Source organism: Prenolepis imparis, unplaced genomic scaffold, assembly GCF_030444845.1.
Source record: "Prenolepis imparis isolate NDT839.2.m4 unplaced genomic scaffold, iyPreImpa1.0 SCAF_7, whole genome shotgun sequence".
Classification (NCBI taxonomy): Eukaryota; Metazoa; Arthropoda; class Insecta; order Hymenoptera; family Formicidae; genus Prenolepis; species Prenolepis imparis.
Genome location: NW_028141165.1, coordinates 2,278,673 through 2,294,420, shown reverse-complemented (window position 1 = coordinate 2,294,420; position 15,748 = coordinate 2,278,673). Strand labels below are relative to the sequence as shown.

At 35.5% G+C, this 15,748-nt stretch overlaps 5 protein-coding genes across 5 annotated transcripts; 2 read left to right on the top strand and 3 right to left on the bottom strand.

The window, feature by feature from the left end:
• The first annotated feature begins 508 nt into the window (after positions 1-508).
• LOC145938927 (ras-related protein Rab-18) lies at positions 509-2,349 on the top strand. The gene is made up of 4 exons (XM_083042836.1): positions 509-815; positions 901-1,018; positions 1,123-1,440; positions 1,523-2,349. The coding sequence occupies exons 1-4, from the start codon at positions 745-747 to the stop codon at positions 1,685-1,687; spliced, it is 672 nt and encodes a 223-aa protein (XP_082898962.1). The 5' UTR covers positions 509-744; the 3' UTR covers positions 1,688-2,349.
• Positions 2,350-2,460: 111 nt separating this feature from the next.
• LOC145938527 (uncharacterized) lies at positions 2,461-4,206 on the top strand. Its single transcript, XM_083042230.1, has 5 exons — positions 2,461-2,781; positions 2,854-3,305; positions 3,396-3,643; positions 3,749-3,935; positions 4,025-4,206. Exons 1-5 carry the CDS (start codon positions 2,508-2,510, stop codon positions 4,184-4,186), a joined length of 1,323 nt encoding a protein of 440 aa, XP_082898356.1. The 5' UTR covers positions 2,461-2,507; the 3' UTR covers positions 4,187-4,206.
• Positions 4,205-8,142, bottom strand: LOC145938526 (protein RCC2 homolog). Its single transcript, XM_083042229.1, has 4 exons — positions 7,635-8,142; positions 6,884-7,124; positions 5,881-6,728; positions 4,205-5,770 (listed from the first exon to the last, which is right to left on the bottom strand). The coding sequence occupies exons 1-4, from the start codon at positions 7,842-7,844 to the stop codon at positions 5,600-5,602; spliced, it is 1,470 nt and encodes a 489-aa protein (XP_082898355.1). The 5' UTR covers positions 7,845-8,142; the 3' UTR covers positions 4,205-5,599.
• Positions 8,143-10,653: 2,511 nt separating this feature from the next.
• On the bottom strand, positions 10,654-12,436 carry LOC145938533 (mpv17-like protein 2). Its single transcript, XM_083042238.1, has 4 exons — positions 11,787-12,436; positions 11,215-11,654; positions 10,901-11,026; positions 10,654-10,810 (listed from the first exon to the last, which is right to left on the bottom strand). Exons 1-4 carry the CDS (start codon positions 11,812-11,814, stop codon positions 10,790-10,792), a joined length of 615 nt encoding a protein of 204 aa, XP_082898364.1. The 5' UTR covers positions 11,815-12,436; the 3' UTR covers positions 10,654-10,789.
• Positions 12,437-12,838: 402 nt separating this feature from the next.
• On the bottom strand, positions 12,839-14,046 carry Rpl37-1 (ribosomal protein L37-1). Its single transcript, XM_083042239.1, has 4 exons — positions 13,890-14,046; positions 13,384-13,519; positions 13,174-13,258; positions 12,839-12,955 (listed from the first exon to the last, which is right to left on the bottom strand). The coding sequence occupies exons 1-4, from the start codon at positions 13,890-13,892 to the stop codon at positions 12,904-12,906; spliced, it is 276 nt and encodes a 91-aa protein (XP_082898365.1). The 5' UTR covers positions 13,893-14,046; the 3' UTR covers positions 12,839-12,903.
• Positions 14,047-15,748: the final 1,702 nt, after the last annotated feature.

Sequence of the window (15,748 nt, the reverse complement as noted above, 5' to 3'; positions counted from 1 at the left end):
GCCAGCACTACCCGCGGAGGATAGTGACAAAAATTCGCTCTCGCATGGTCGCGTGCCCCCCCCCTACCCCCTCTTCTTCATCTTCACCCTTCCCTCTCCCTTCGCACTCGCGATAAACTTATGCGCGATTATTAATTAAGATCGACATAAGTTGCCAATTATTGGAAACTATAGAGCCGATTTCGCGTAATTGCGAACTCTTATCGACTATAATTAACAATTATGACGATTATTACGTATGACGCGATTGTTCGATAATGAATTCATTTGCTAAAGAAAGTGAAAACTCCAATTGCACCTATAATCGTTATTCTCTCTTTAATATATCATTAATATCGATATAATATATTATTGCGAACTTCTCGTTACCTTTAATAACGTATGCTTCACCGTTAATTAACGAAACTTGCAAATTAAATGGAAGATTTCCACGAGTCTCTCGATATCGATGTTTCCCGCAATTTAGGAGAATGGCAGCGCCACCTGTCAGACTCCGAGGAAAATTGTTTCCCCCACTCCCTCCCCTCGCGATGCTCCGGTCATCGTATTCCTGCAGATTCGTGCGCCTATCATGCTTCACAACGTATTTTTTGTTGATAGCGAGTGCACTGAATCTGAATCACTCACTCAGTGTCAATGAATGTAAATTGACGACGTTGGTTAAAGAGGAGAAAAAATTGTATTCTGTCCAAAGTGTTTTCCCAGCTTTAATATCGTCGAGAGGGAATCGGTAATTGCGTCATTATGGATCAGGAGGATGTTCTAACGATACTGAAAATTCTCATGATAGGTGAATCTAATGTGGGAAAGTCGAGGTATCTATAACAAAACGCGTTCTTCTTCGTTCCGCTTTTTTTACGCCGTTACTCGAGATTAATCAAGGGCGATTATTATTTCCAGCATACTCCTGAGATTCACCGAGGATGAATTCTGCGAGAACATGCAAAGCACAGTCGGAATGGATTACAAAACCAAGCACATAGTCATCGATGGCAATACTGTGAAACTTGCAATTTGGGTTTGTTATTGCATTATTTTTCGCGGAGGAAAGATAATGTAATCTATGCTTCGTATTGCGTATATCTTGGATTTAACTGAAGCGTGTTATTTTTGCTTTTACAGGATACCGCAGGCCAAGAACGATTCCGCACTTTGACACCCAGTTACTACAGAGATGGTCAGGGTGCTATTTTAATGTACGATGTTACGGATCGAAATACTTTTGTAAAATTAGAGACATGGCTTAACGAATTGAATACGTACTGCAATAGAACGGATATCGTCAAGATGGTAGTAGGTAATAAAATAGATCTGCCACATAGGGAAGTGAGCACCGAAGAAGGTCTGCAGTTTGCCAGAAGGCATCAGACCTTGTATATCGAGAGTAGTGCAAAAACAGCGGGTGGCGTGAAGTGCTGCTTCGAAGAACTTGTACAAAAGGTTAGAACCTATTTACTGAAAAAGAAAAAAATACAATTATATAGTTTTATTAATTACACAATGTAATATTGTATGGGTACAGATAATACAAACACCTGGCCTTTGGGATACTTACTCTACACGATTATATGACAACGGCAACATGGGTGGTCCAAGGCATCGAATGGGAAAAAGAGGAATGCAGTTGACAGTTGGCGATCAATCACCGCAAGATACAGCCTCAAATTGTTATTGCAGTTTGCTGTAATCGTGGTGTTATGAGAAAGTGCATATGTTTGTTACAACAAATGTATAATGTGTTAAGAATGAGACTGCACAAAAAATTAAATTCAGAGAAACAATGCGGAAGAGATCACATGGTATATCATCGCTTCATATGTGCTATACACTTGAATCTTACAAAGCTTATTAAAAAATAGTTTTGTAAGATGCACTTACACTTACATTCACATACTCACACAGACTATTGTCAGAAACTAAATCTTGAATCTGGTGTAAAAATCTATGGTGTAAAAAATTTAATGAAACTTTGTGTTATATATATTCCATAAATATTCTGTTAATCACATTTTTGTACAAGTAAAACTCGACAATTTTTATCATCTTTAGTTGTGTTTACCGTTTTATATTGTGCACAGTACGTGCGCTTGACGCATATTGTTACATTTGAAAAACATGTATTATACTGTAAAAATGTATTTAAAAATCCTGCTTTGTTACTACATCTATATTGTGCTAATTTTTAGATTATAATCTCGTTATAAATATATACTGTTCTGAAAAATGGGAGTACTTCATAAAAATTTCATTATATAATTGCATGATGGTGATATTATATATAAATTGATACATTAATTCTATAATTTATTCTCTGTTTGTAAATAAAAAATTTTCTGGATATGTGTTGTATATATCATTGTTTTAATATAAAAAACAAATTTCTATCACACACCAATTTATAACAATTGCCTAAATAATTAGCTCATATTTTGACATTTGATATAGATACGATATCTTTATAAAATGATTCAAACTTATATTTTTATTTGACCCACATCTTTCTAAAAATGTCAGATTCACAAAATATAATAGATGAAGACACATTGCATGAAACGAAACTGCATATAAAATTAACAAATAAAGGGATGTTTATTCATGGTAAATGGAGCAAGGAGAAGTTGCTCAGTTTGCTCAAAGACAAACTTGTACAACGTGACAAAATTAAATCTTTACCTGTGTATACCAATGCGCAATATAATGTATCGTTTAATAAATTGTTAAACTTTATTATTCACAGTGGAATATATAACGAGTCTGTCTTACTGAAACTGAAAGAAAAAGGTATTGCGACGTCTTTTTCCTTTGATATTTTTCATTTCTTCATTATTTTGCACATTGAACGATAAATTTTAGGCATGTCGCCGCACAGCATTATAAAGGCAATCAAATACGGTCTTCTTAGTCTCACTTCTGAAGAACTGAAATATTTTCAAGATTTTGGAGTAGAGACAAAAGATACAGGGACGAAAAACAAACTTGACGAGAAACTGATTTGGAATCTGGTTGTTACTGGATTAACTGAAACTCAATGTTGGAATATCATTATGTGCGGGCTAGTGTCTCAGGATAAAAATATATTGTATCAACTTTTATCAAGCGGCATTGATGTCCCAGGAATCTTGAGCTGGACGGGGAAATCCAAGCCGGTTACACCAACAATGATAAGTTTCTTAAAAGAGCTTGGAATAGATGAAGATACTCTTTATTATGTAAAAGAGAATGGAATTAATGACGAGGTTGAAAATATGCTAATTGATCTCGGATATGACGAATACAAAGAAAAGAAAGTTTTACAAGTAACTGAGGTATCCTTTCCTAAGTGATTTCAAAGAATATAAAACGTATTGCATACACATAAAAATAATACATATATCAAAAGTTAAAATAATTTACAGGAAATATTGTGCGAATGCAATCTGACTATATTGGAATCGCATTCTATTCCCCTGGAAACACAAACAGCATTTGACACCGCATCCAATAGTCCTTCGTTAAAGTCGTTTTCTTCTTGCCTAAATAAAGCAGCTCCTTTATTGAGTGTTCCTTCCATTACACAATACAATTCTGCCGCTTGCACCTGTTATTTGAATTTATTGCCAAGGGGAGAGGATGATGAAACTCTGAAGAGAAATGATTATTTAAGGTATTTTGTAATCTTTTAAAATAAATGATAAAAATCTAAAATATAATAAATAAATTTAAAATATAATTTAAAATACAATATGTGTGATGAATTAATAATTCATAGACAAAATGTGATGGTGCCACTATCGTGGGCAATAGGTAGAGCTTTAAGATATCAGCCTTCAGATCCTATTCATTATATAGTTCAACAATTGTTACGTTGGAAATATGGTAATGTTCCAGAAGAGGAAGTACATAATGCTCAACAATTTGTCGCTTCTGCTACGATAATAATGGATCGAAGACTTGTGGTAAAAAAATAGATACTTAACATTAATAATTTAACATTACCGATATAATTTTGAGAAAGCTTTTAATTCATTACATTTACATTAATTAGGAAAAACGTAAACGCGAAGAAGAAGATGCCATTAGACGCCTAAATGAAGCTGCCATGAAAGATATCATTTGCGACGTGTGTTTAGAGCGACAAAAATTGCATCGCATTAAAGAGCGTTGTTGGAAATGTACAAGAGTGCCAATATCGGTGCGAGCAAAATAAATGTACAAAAAAAAATGATATTGAGCAGTGAAAAAAAAAAAAAAAAAAAAAAAAAAAAAATTTTAACAGCTGTTTTGAAAATTGTTAAAGATTGTTGAACAAACATTTCTTCTAAAAGTTGCTAAAGAAGACAATTTCTTAAAAAATTTGTTTATTTCGTATTTGGACTTGTACATTTATCGCAAGTTTATCAGAACAATATTTCAATGCGAAGATCGCACGAGAGTATTACGTGGAACGGAATGGAATGAATCTGGTCTGGCATCACAATGAAAGATATTCTTAATACAGTCTGGCAGTGATCGGTGTTGCAAGTTCATTGGTACAAGAAGGTACTGAACGCACTTTCTGATTCGTTTAATTTCTTAGTGTGTACTCGACCAAACGCGTTTTCTACGACAATGTGGTATACAAGAAATGTGTGTTATACGACTTATCTTGAACAAAACAATATCCTAAAATGCGAGATACATATATGTCAATCGCCTGAATTCGTTACTTAATACAGCAAAAGAAACTTCCACAGCTCTCTTGTATCACTTTATAACATACAAAACGTTCGTTAAAATTAATATTTTTTAATAATAGATTATATATATAATTATATATAGAATCTATTATTATAATAGATTACATATAAAATTTATTATTATTAATAAAATTAAATGATACATGTACCTTCGTATAAATGACGTTTTACATAAAGAAAAGAAAATTATTAAATTATTTTCCTGAAATTTTAACGAAATACATATAAAAGATGTAAAATTCATATAGATTTGTTAAAATATTATCTACGTGGATTATAGCTCACTCGCGTTATTATGTACAAGGATTATTCTTGTACATGGTTTGTAAAAACGATTCCTGCAGATGTAATGATTCAGGTACTACTGTGATGAATCAATGATATAAACTATTTGAATATCGATTAAGAAAGGCAAATCGATAAAAGTAAAGGCAGTCACTGCTAAATTCTATAACGTTCTCTTTCCAATGTTCTCTTCCCTAGCTTCTTCATACAAATAACTATTTCCATTCTGGTGAAAATTACGACAAACTTCAATAAAATAGCAACGTATCAAAATATATCTTTTTGCATCTATCTTGTTTGGTCTATATCCTGAGCTGCTAACAGAATGGGTCTCAAATGTTACACACAGATCGACTTTCATTCGCGCGCGTTAAGTAAAAACTGGAAGTACAAAGTAGAGTAATAGCTAATCCTATATGTATATCTTTCCTGGACGTTTCGTCTGGCGATCTACTGTTATCATTCCCGAATACTCCGTTAAAAGTGGTCACAGCGGTGGCTGTGATTCTCGTTGAAAACGAGAATCCTTCCTTTCGATTCGATTCATCTGTATAGTGTTGCGAATAGAAATTCGTTTGCGCAAATACACTTTTCATACCTTAAACAGAGTACACCTCCAGCTTATTAATCTTGGCCCTTTCCTCCTCGGCATCGTCTCGGCAGATCATAAGCGTATGAGATAAACCGCATGTGACAGCGGTAACGTATAAACCTTCCAAGGCTTTCACTTCCATCGGGGTCGTCGATGACTTTCGCATTTCACCGAAACCCTAGGAAACAACGAGTCGTAAATTATATCGGGAAACAATTAGAGAATATTCTCGCTTATGCAATTTGAATATATAATTCTAAAGATATCCTCTAAGTATTTGAACCTTACCAATTCTCCGAATGTAGGACTGGCGCCCCATGCGATAACGGAATCATCGGCCGCGACCACCACGCTGGTTTGCGAGCAACCGACGCATCGAATCTCCCAGCCGGATAAATCCTGAATGGGTTTGGGATACATGTTGGCCTCACCCGTGCGCTTGGTCTGGCCGAACATCAGGGCGGAGCCGTGCACGTTGATCGCGATGCTGTACGTGCTACCGCAATAAACCGCGCGGACACCGCGACTGGGCGGCTCCAGAAACTTGATCAGACGCGGTACCATCTCGTCGCGTTGCTCGTTGTGGCCGAGACGGCCGATCCCGCCGAATCCCCAGGAGAACGCGCGATTCTTGCTGTCGGTGGCGACGGTGTGATAATGTCCGCAGCTAAAGTCCGTGATCTCGACGCGATCCAACGGTATCGCGTGGCCGTCCTTGCCTCTCTCGATGTACAAAACGATACGCTTAGGCATTTTTTCGTAATGAAATGCCATCTTGGTGTTCGTGACAAAGTATTTGCCGTCCGTGTTGTGGCCCAGGGCGCCGTACTCCGGGCATCCAAACGAGTGCAGGCCGCCCTTGATGTCCAGGATCATCGAAAACTCCGCGCCGCATCCCACTTTCACTATCGGCGGTCCGGAATACTTCACCTTGCTGGCGGTCACGATACAGGCGTCATTTTTGCCGACTCCGCATTGACCCAGTTTATTGTCGCCAGCCGCGAAAACTATACCTCGGCTCGTCAAAAATAAGGTATGATTGCGACCGCATGACGCCCCTATAACTGTGTGTCCCTTTAAGGCTTCGACCTCGGTTGGCTCGTCGCGACGTTTCATATCCCCGACGCCCAATTGACCTATTATAAATTATTGTTATAACATGTGTAAGCAAAGTACAATTGGATGTTTGACGTATGTCAAATTTAGACTGTTTTTAATATACTGAATGTAAAATTTTAAATAAAATGTATGCATCTAGATCTAATTATTTTTATAGCATTGTAAAATTTACCTTTATTATTTCTACCAAAGGCCAAGCATTTGTCGTCCTCGGTAACAATAATGCTGTGGGAAGCGGCAGGACCAGATGCAATCAGTCGGACTCTTGTGTTATTCAAGTTTTTGAAGGTATGCGGCGTCCACAGGCTGCGTCCTACATTCGCCTTTACTCCTTTAGGCGGTGCTTTGCGACCAGCCATTTCCCAATTAGTAAGGCCACACATGAGCAATGTTCCAGGCTTGCCCCAGCCACCCTAATAAGAAAATAGATTTAGTTATTTTTGCGGATATACATTTAGCAGACATTTTATCAAATATATATATATATACACTTTTGTATAAGTGATTTAATAACACAAGTTTTTATATATTAATAATACCTAAACGAAATTTATATAAAACACAAGAATGCATCTGGTCTGTTTAACTTGCAATTTGCAAAAATTATATGCTAATTAAACATCTTTTCCTCTTGCAGCTTACAAAGTAAACAATTCCGAAGAATTTATAAAATTCTCAACTTTGACAATCAATGCAATTCTAAAATATCAAGCATTGCCCCTTCGATATAACTACATATGAATTATTCTACTTGAATAATTTTCGATAATTCTCAAAGAGTCGACAATAAATGAACTCGTAACGCAATTAATTGCCGTTCGAAGTAACGCGAACCGCTTTCCGCGTCGCGTCGCCAGGTGGGAGGCGCCTATAGAAAATCTCACAAAAAGGCACAAGAGAAGAGGCGATTCTCTCACTCTCACCTCCGGGGCCGGCAACTCCGGTATACTGGACACATCGGCGAGGGTGTCCTCGGGGACGGCGTCCTCGCCGTCGACGTTGGAGCCGGCCTCGGCGTCGTCGACCTCCGATTCGTGCTCGCTCGAAATGTCCTCCTCGTCGTACTCGACTTTGCGCGACTTGGGACGGTTCTTGGACTTGCCGCCCGACGTGCTCTTCCGCTTGGTCGACATCGCCGGCGTCTCGGTCGTGGTTCTTCCTCCAGGGGTGATTGCGAGCGACGACGACGACGATGACGACGACGACGACGACGACGAGAAGGGGGAGGGTCGCGACTCGGGCGAAGGGTAAACTCGGCGGCGGTCTCTCTCTCGACGGCGTTCACGCTCACGGTGACATTTATCGATGTAATGGCGCTGAGGGAGTCGTGCATTTGCCGCGCCGCCGACAGCGGCAAATCGACTACAAAAACGTCGGCCACCTGGCGCTCAAAAATCATAATAAAACCACGCTCCCGCGGATAAGTACGTACCACACATGTCTATACGCGTATACGTGTACGTGCACACATACGCACGGAGCGAACCCGTGTGTAGTTTATGATTGTAAATCGTCGGGGGCCGGGCGTTCCGCGATCCACGTCATTCCACGCGCTCGCGTCCTGTCAAAATGGAACGTCGCGGAATCGGACCGCGGGCGGGAAAATTCAAACGCGCGACGCGCCTTCGAGTCCGCGAGAGTTTTCAATATCGAATGAGAGAATTTTTTTCTCGCGGTATATTTCATACACGTCGACGAGGATGCGAATCCGGCGAGATGAGAAACGGGGGAAAAAATTTAAACGCGGAGAGTCAGAGTCACTTGAACACGTGCGATACGCGTTTAGGTTCGACAATGCGCAACAGGTTACTTTGCATTATTATGCGCGAACGCGCATAGGTGACTATACTTTGGCGCAGCACGCTTTAGATATTAGAAAAATAGATTTGAATCGAGCGGGGAAGGGGATTATTATTACGCTTTTAAATGCGGCTGTATTTTTTTCAGAAATTATAATAAAATATATTATTCAATCTTGTCTAAATCTTCTTTAAATATATATTATTATATTAATATATTGTAGTTATTATTATATTGTTATAATATTATTATTTCATTATGTAAGGGATTATAATGATACTATGATTATTATTATTATTAATATTATATCGTGAATATATGAAAGTATACATAATAAGAATAATGCAAATTTTTATAGACGTACTCCTATAAATTCTCGATTTGTTATCGATGCATTTGGTAACACTTTTATCCATTCAAATGATCGTCAGATACATATTTGCATGATATGATTAAAGAATGAGAAATTTAATAAATAAAGAAAAAGATAAATAGAATCATCGATAAGATCGGTGAATAAGTCTCTTATCGGGATTCCGATTAGCATTTCGTCATTTATGTTGCAACCGAATTTCGCGGCCAAAGGTCACTGACATAATACAAAGAAAGGATATATTACATATGTATATTGATACACGAGGAAGATTATTATCTCGAGAATGAGAATTGAAAAATTTCCATTGCATTATCGATTGTATATCGCACTGATAATCTATCAAAGTATAAAAGAAACTACGACTAAAATTGCATCGTGGAAGATGAAGTAAGATAAGCGAAGGTACCTAACAACAATAAAAGAGATTATATAGGACAAGTACATATAAATCTTACATGTGCAGTAATCTTTTCTATTTGAAAAAATACTAAATAAACAATATGACATAATCAGATTTATAAAAAAAAATGCAAGGATAGTTGCAAATTTCGCAAATAATCGTTCTTTTTTTACACATATTCATATATACAATAGTAGTAAGTTATAAAAGTCTATTCGAAAATAAAAAATATTAGATACTCTTGATTTTATATGCACATTTTCTGAAAAATTTAACAACATTTTTTATAAAATTTTCAAATATCGCAAAAATTTTATTTTAAATTTTATTTTAGAAATCTTTTATGTACCTTCGAAATATTTTGTTATTCGCTAACACACAGTCAGTCTACGAATAACGTTGTTTTGCACGTTGAGAATTACATATTAAAAATGTTACATGTTACACTGAATGTCGCGATTTAATTAATCGTGTCAACGATTTTTTCCTTACCGGGTCATTATTCTTATCGCGTTCTCATTAATGAAAGAAACAGAGAGAGGGAGAGATGCAAAAAAGTGATACGAGCAATTTATTGTTATCGAATCGCATATTTCCATAGATTGTTTGTCTTGTGCGACGTTGAATTTATTTGTGTGTTTGTATTTATGTCCATTAATCGTGTTTGTGTTTGTGACGGCGTCTGGCTGGTTAGAGAGACTATAATCCCGCTGTCGCCAAATGCCAAACAAAAGCTGTCGAGCAAATAAATAAACTCAATGATTATTGTGCGCGATGATAAGGTAGCAATAATATCGTCGTAGATTGTTTTGGGATGCGCATCGTGTCTAATGAGCCAATTTCGGTTCTTAACAATTAATTAATTAGTTACCGCTATATTTCGCAATATGTCGCCGCATTTTTTCGCACAAATAATTTATGATTTATTTATGCTGACGCATGCATATATTTTGGCAAGAAAAAGAAACTTTCCAATTTATTCAGATGTAAACCTATATAACAATGCCATGAAATAATAAACTTGTTCGAATGAAACAAAAAGCCTAAGCATTTCAATAAAATATAGTTATATTTAATTTAAGTTTGTTATTGATAATAAAAAAATTGAATTACTATTTCTTATGAACAGAAAAATATTACCACGCTACAATATTAATTATAATACAATTGTAATTAAGTACATTGATATTTTTTTTCATTATTATCCGCGTTGTTATCGATAGTTTTTTACACATATCGCATCAAATAAATACAAACAGGAACTAATAGATATTTATCATTTCGTAAAAATCAACAGACAATAGATGCCGGATCGTGCGATAAGGAATCGAAACGGGAAGATACAGCAATCTTACTTGGAAACTTTTTTTGATAAACATTTTATTGCATATATATTGTTACGTATTATAATTAATAATAATAAACATTTATACATTTATAACACATGCTTCGCAACTATTACTTTCTTCGTTCAGACTAGCCTCATGAGATTTTTCTTTCTCTTATCGTTCAAAATGAGCATCCTATACATGAAATGAGAATATATAATTTTTTTTACAATTTCCATAATATCACGATAAAGAAAAGCATGTACAAAGAAAAGAAAAACTTACATATTTCATATAAGATAAAAAAATATCATAGACCATCGTCATAGCATTCGTGTAAAGTACTCGATAACGCAAGGGCACAAAGAGAAAGTTGATGCATTGTGTAGGAGGCCAAAAACAACAGTCAACCTTTTAACACAGATAACACACAGTATTTCAAAATTACTTATATACACATTATTACGTATAAGAAAATATTTTTAGTAATGATTTCCCCATTTTAATTATTATTTAATAATTATAGATATATTGGCTCTTTTTTTAATGAAATTATTAAAATATTTATTAAAACACACAGGCAGTTTCCTTTTACATACTTTCCACGTGTCGTAGAACTTCAGTCTCAGCTCCTTGCAGATCTCCTCGATTTTGCGATGCTCCAGAATTCCGAGGCCGACGAAGAATATTGTTAAGCACGTAGGACTCGCGATCGATTGATCGAGAAGCATCTTCTTAATTATCGATTTTGCGCTTCTGCCCGGCAAAACTCTGTCTAAGATCGTGTAGAACCAATGATGAAACGGGCCTTGAATCAGCCCGACAACTGTCATGTTCCTGGTCCTCGCGTAATCGTGTCCGTACGCAAACGTGCTGGAAATTGCCGTCGTCTCTTCGTCCTCCGGCGAAGCTGCCATTACTCTAGTTGGAAAGTATTTCTGAGAATACTTTTTCCAATGTTCACTGCGCTGTTGGATTACATCTCCTGCTGCCATCATTAAGCCGCAACTCACGGTATTGGTTATTAACAGATATTTACCTAGATAGTGCGAGATATATAAAACGATTAAAAAATAGCTACACTATATTTTTTTTTAATGCAAAATTATAAATTTATACTAATAAAAATACACATTTATATAATAACATTATTATATATATAATAACTTACCAAACAATAGCTGACGGAAAATACCCATTTGTAAAGAATTGTATGTTATAAAAGTCTCTGTAATTTGCTGTGTAAACTTAATTGCTTTTTCGTTATTATAACAGATAATCGGACTGTTCAAAACGTAAAACTTCTGTAATTAAATATTCTTTAGGGATTATATGTATGTAAAAGGAAATATTATTTGAAACCTCTGTTCTCTGAATCGAATTAATTTTTTTCGAGTTGCCATATACGTTACAGAAATAACGCATCGATAGGACAACGCTCGATCCTTGATTACTTTCGTTTTCCTTTTTTTTTTTAAATTTATTGCTATTTAATCGAGCGGTTCTTCTTAATTCTTCGGTGCTTGTGAAGACAGAATCTTCGCTGGATACTATTGCGTGGCATAACTCTCGGACTGGCTGACTGAAGATTAATCGTCTTCAGGTGCAGTGCTGTCGGCGGACGCCCCTAGATGCACGATGAAGTTGCACCGATCACCCGAGTTATCATCGTGCATCCAACTGTACTGTTTAGCGAGGTCGCGAGTCCGTTAAATATATGGGACGTCGCGGCAATTAAAAATTCCGCAGAGGTTGCGCAGTACAAACGACGCGCTTTATCTCTTCCCGATCGCGCATTTCTTCAAATTTTCTCTCTTGTCAGATATGATATAACACACAAAGATACAGACTTATCAGAAGCTCATCTCATGTGTTTATAAACGCTACTCGATGCATTGATATAGAAAAACGGAACTATGATAACAACAGCCTCTCTTTTTCTATGTATATATATACTCTTAAGCTACGTCTTATTCAAATATAACATTATTAGCATATATAGAATTTCTCAAATTTCATTTGTATAAGATCTACAGAGAGTCGAAAATTTAGATGATATAATAAAAGAGCTCATAAAATTCGAGATTTAATACTAATGCAGGATTTGCAATAACATTGTAATTACGAATATCTCATGGAACTAAACGTTTTACTGATAAATGCAACAATCCATTCTATCCATTGATATAATTACAAGGAATTTTCATTGAGATAATAATGCAATTGCATTTAAAACATTTTTTTATTGGTGGCCGAAATTTTACAACTTAATTAGGGATATTCGTGAATTACTTAGCCGCAACAGCTTTGGGTTTTGGCAAACCTTCCCTGAATCCATTCCTACAGATATATACAAAATAATTATAAATATATACTCAAATATACACCAATTATTATAAATTAAATAATACAGAACATATTTCCCATTTAGCTACGATTAGAAAATAACAAAACAGAAAATAGCCCAACAACTTCTACAAAAAATGTAATCTTCTTTAATTATTTTAATATTCAGTAATTATTGTTTGGGCTTTAATAATTTAATCAGTATGACTCACTTGAATTTGCGGCGAACAATCTTAAGATAACGCATACGGCCAGTACCAGTGGTCTTCCTCCTCTTTGCTTTGACCGACCAGTTGTCTGCAAAGTCGTCCATTAAGGATTCAATTAATATCACTGATTCAATTAATGTCATTGAATGCATTAAATATGTTCAATATCCGAATGCACATAACAAACAGTTCTCTATGTAAATTTATACTTACACGAACGCATTTTTTTAGCTGGGTAACCACACTGAGCACATTGCGACTTTTGGATGTGATAAGAACTACGTCCACATCTCCTGCACAATGTGTGCGTCTTATTACGCCGCTTACCAAAACTGGATGTACCCTTCGTCTGTGAACATCAAAGAGAAACGCACAGTTTATAATCTGCAATTTGCACTCGATGTCGAAATTTAACTTAAAAAAAAATACGAATGACGAACGAGATGATGGACAGAAATTTATTTCTTTAATAATAAACGAATAAGGGAAAAATGTATTCTACAATGATTTAAACGTGTTTGTATAAAAACATTGTCATAACCTATAACTTTGATATCGTGATGGTATCGACAAAAATATCAAGATTTTTCTCGACTAATACTATTCAGTTATGTCGATTCTATTAAAATTCAGGACATCTTTTCCACAACGATAAATCAGTTGATTATTAAGATGACTGCGAAATAAAGCGATTTAAAATGATATAAATTCATCCTCACCATTTTCAGCGAAAGACCTACAAGAAGAGTCCGAGCCCGAGCCCGAGCAAGTCCAAGCCCGAGCGTTCCTTCGGTCAGATTTTGACCAATAGAAACGACGAAAACGACCTCTGCACAGTGTTGCCAATTTCAGGTCGCACAACCATAGAATATATAATATTAGAGCGCGTGTCGATGTGCGCGGCGCGTTCGACTTTCGACTTTCGACTGAATCGATTTAACCTTCAAGTGGCGCGGCGTCACGCGGCGTCGGAATTCGGTGCGCGGAGTGGGGGCTGGGTGGTGGGGGGATGCGCGCGCCACCCAGCCGCCCGGCCCCCACCACGCTGCCCCCACTCCGCGCACCGAATTCCGACCGTCGACGCAGGCGACGCAGCGCCACTTGAAGGTTAAATCGATTCAGTCGAAAGTCGAAAGTCGAACGCGCCGCGCACATCGACACGCGCTCTAATATTATATATTATTTATTCTATGGTTGCGCGACCTGAAATTGGCAACACTGCCTCTGCACTTGCCAATCGTAACTAATTGCGTTAATTAATATAAAATCTTGGTTCAAATAAAAAACGTATTAATTCGATCGCCATAAAGTTATGCTTAATTGATTGCCCAGTGAATTTTGTATGTTTTAAAGTGTGCATCACAAAATGGAATTTTCATTATTGTAAGTATGCAGTAATAAAATTAAAACAAAAAATTTTATTCTCAATTTTATATCTATTATTCGAATTATAATACAGTTATTAATTAATTAGTAAATATTTTGAATAAGATCTTATAGTAAGGCTCTCAATGTGAAATACATATTTAAATTTCAATGAGAAAAAACTAGACGAATTTGTATAGGCTCATCATATATTTGTTTGGTATAAAAATAATCTTTTTACAATATATATGCTAACCTATATCTCATATATTTTAAAAGATAAAAGAGAATAGATATGATGGAACGCTCAATATATATATATATATATATATATATATATATATATATATATATATATATATAAGATCTTTACACATAAAAAAGATAAACGATATCTCTTACATTTTTCTAATTAAATACATATTCTAAGATATTACATATTCCATCTAAAAACATATTCTTAAGACGTTTTAAAGTCTTAAAAGCTGAATAAACTATGTCCCAGCGAAACTCAAAATACACGCGAGCGATTTCTCAAATAAGGTACGTGATATTAGTCAAATATGAAAATTTATAATACGTATCAATTTTTGAGTTTTCTTATAAGAATTTATTATTAAATAAAATAATGAGATTTAAAAGTTCTCATAAAAATTTATATATTTACAAATGTCAAATCTTTAAACTCGCGTTGCTTAACATAATAAATAATTGTCTATATACTTGGTCACGATTTCTAAGAGTTCTTATATTAAACATTTCGTAGAATTATTTTTTAAAATAACTCATTGCGCATTCGATAGCTAATTCTATATTATACGTCCGTGATTTGTATCATATCCACAGACGATGCGGACTCTATATATTAAATTTTTATTTAATTAATATTGAAAATTCGATGAATTAAAAGTATCTTTATTGTTAGACTTTACTTGAGCATCACAAAACATTTTTTTGATCGAACTATGAAGCCATTCGATCGAGAATATTTGGGTGTTTCTTTTGCAAGCAGAGAAATCTGTGTGAGAATCCAGAAATTTTGTGTGTGTGTGTGTGTGTGTGTGTGTGCATGTCTCATTTGAAAATTAAACACAAATAAGCTTTCGTCTTCGCTTTTTTATTTCTGTCTCACCGAACGTGATATATATTATTTGTTTTTTGTTGCCTGAGCAAATTGATAAGCTAGATTGTGTAAATGTTCTAATACGCAAAA

Coding starts and splice junctions, on each gene's coding strand:
- LOC145938527 (XM_083042230.1), top strand. CDS start 2,508: ATGTCAGATTCACAAAATATAATAGATGAAGACACATTGCATGAAACG. Junction 3,306..3,395: donor AAGTTTTACAAGTAACTGAG/GTATCCTTTCCT, acceptor AATAATTTACAG/GAAATATTGTGCGAATGCAA. Junction 3,644..3,748: donor AAGAGAAATGATTATTTAAG/GTATTTTGTAAT, acceptor AATAATTCATAG/ACAAAATGTGATGGTGCCAC.
- LOC145938927 (XM_083042836.1), top strand. CDS start 745: ATGGATCAGGAGGATGTTCTAACGATACTGAAAATTCTCATGATAGGT. Junction 816..900: donor TCTAATGTGGGAAAGTCGAG/GTATCTATAACA, acceptor TATTATTTCCAG/CATACTCCTGAGATTCACCG. Junction 1,019..1,122: donor CTGTGAAACTTGCAATTTGG/GTTTGTTATTGC, acceptor TTGCTTTTACAG/GATACCGCAGGCCAAGAACG.
- Rpl37-1 (XM_083042239.1), bottom strand. Junction 13,259..13,383: donor AGCTAAAAAAATGCGTTCGT/GTAAGTATAAAT, acceptor ACGACTTTGCAG/ACAACTGGTCGGTCAAAGCA. Junction 12,956..13,173: donor ATTGTTCGCCGCAAATTCAA/GTGAGTCATACT, acceptor ATATATCTGTAG/GAATGGATTCAGGGAAGGTT.
- LOC145938533 (XM_083042238.1), bottom strand. CDS start 11,814: ATGGGTATTTTCCGTCAGCTATTGTTTG. Junction 11,027..11,214: donor AGTTCTACGACACGTGGAAA/GTATGTAAAAGG, acceptor CTGTGTTAAAAG/GTTGACTGTTGTTTTTGGCC. Junction 10,811..10,900: donor TTTTATCTTATATGAAATAT/GTAAGTTTTTCT, acceptor TTTCATGTATAG/GATGCTCATTTTGAACGATA.
- LOC145938526 (XM_083042229.1), bottom strand. CDS start 7,844: ATGTCGACCAAGCGGAAGAGCACGTCGGGCGGCAAGTCCAAGAACCGT. Junction 7,125..7,634: donor CGGAGTTGCCGGCCCCGGAG/GTGAGAGTGAGA, acceptor TTTTCTTATTAG/GGTGGCTGGGGCAAGCCTGG. Junction 6,729..6,883: donor CTTTGGTAGAAATAATAAAG/GTAAATTTTACA, acceptor AATTTATAATAG/GTCAATTGGGCGTCGGGGAT.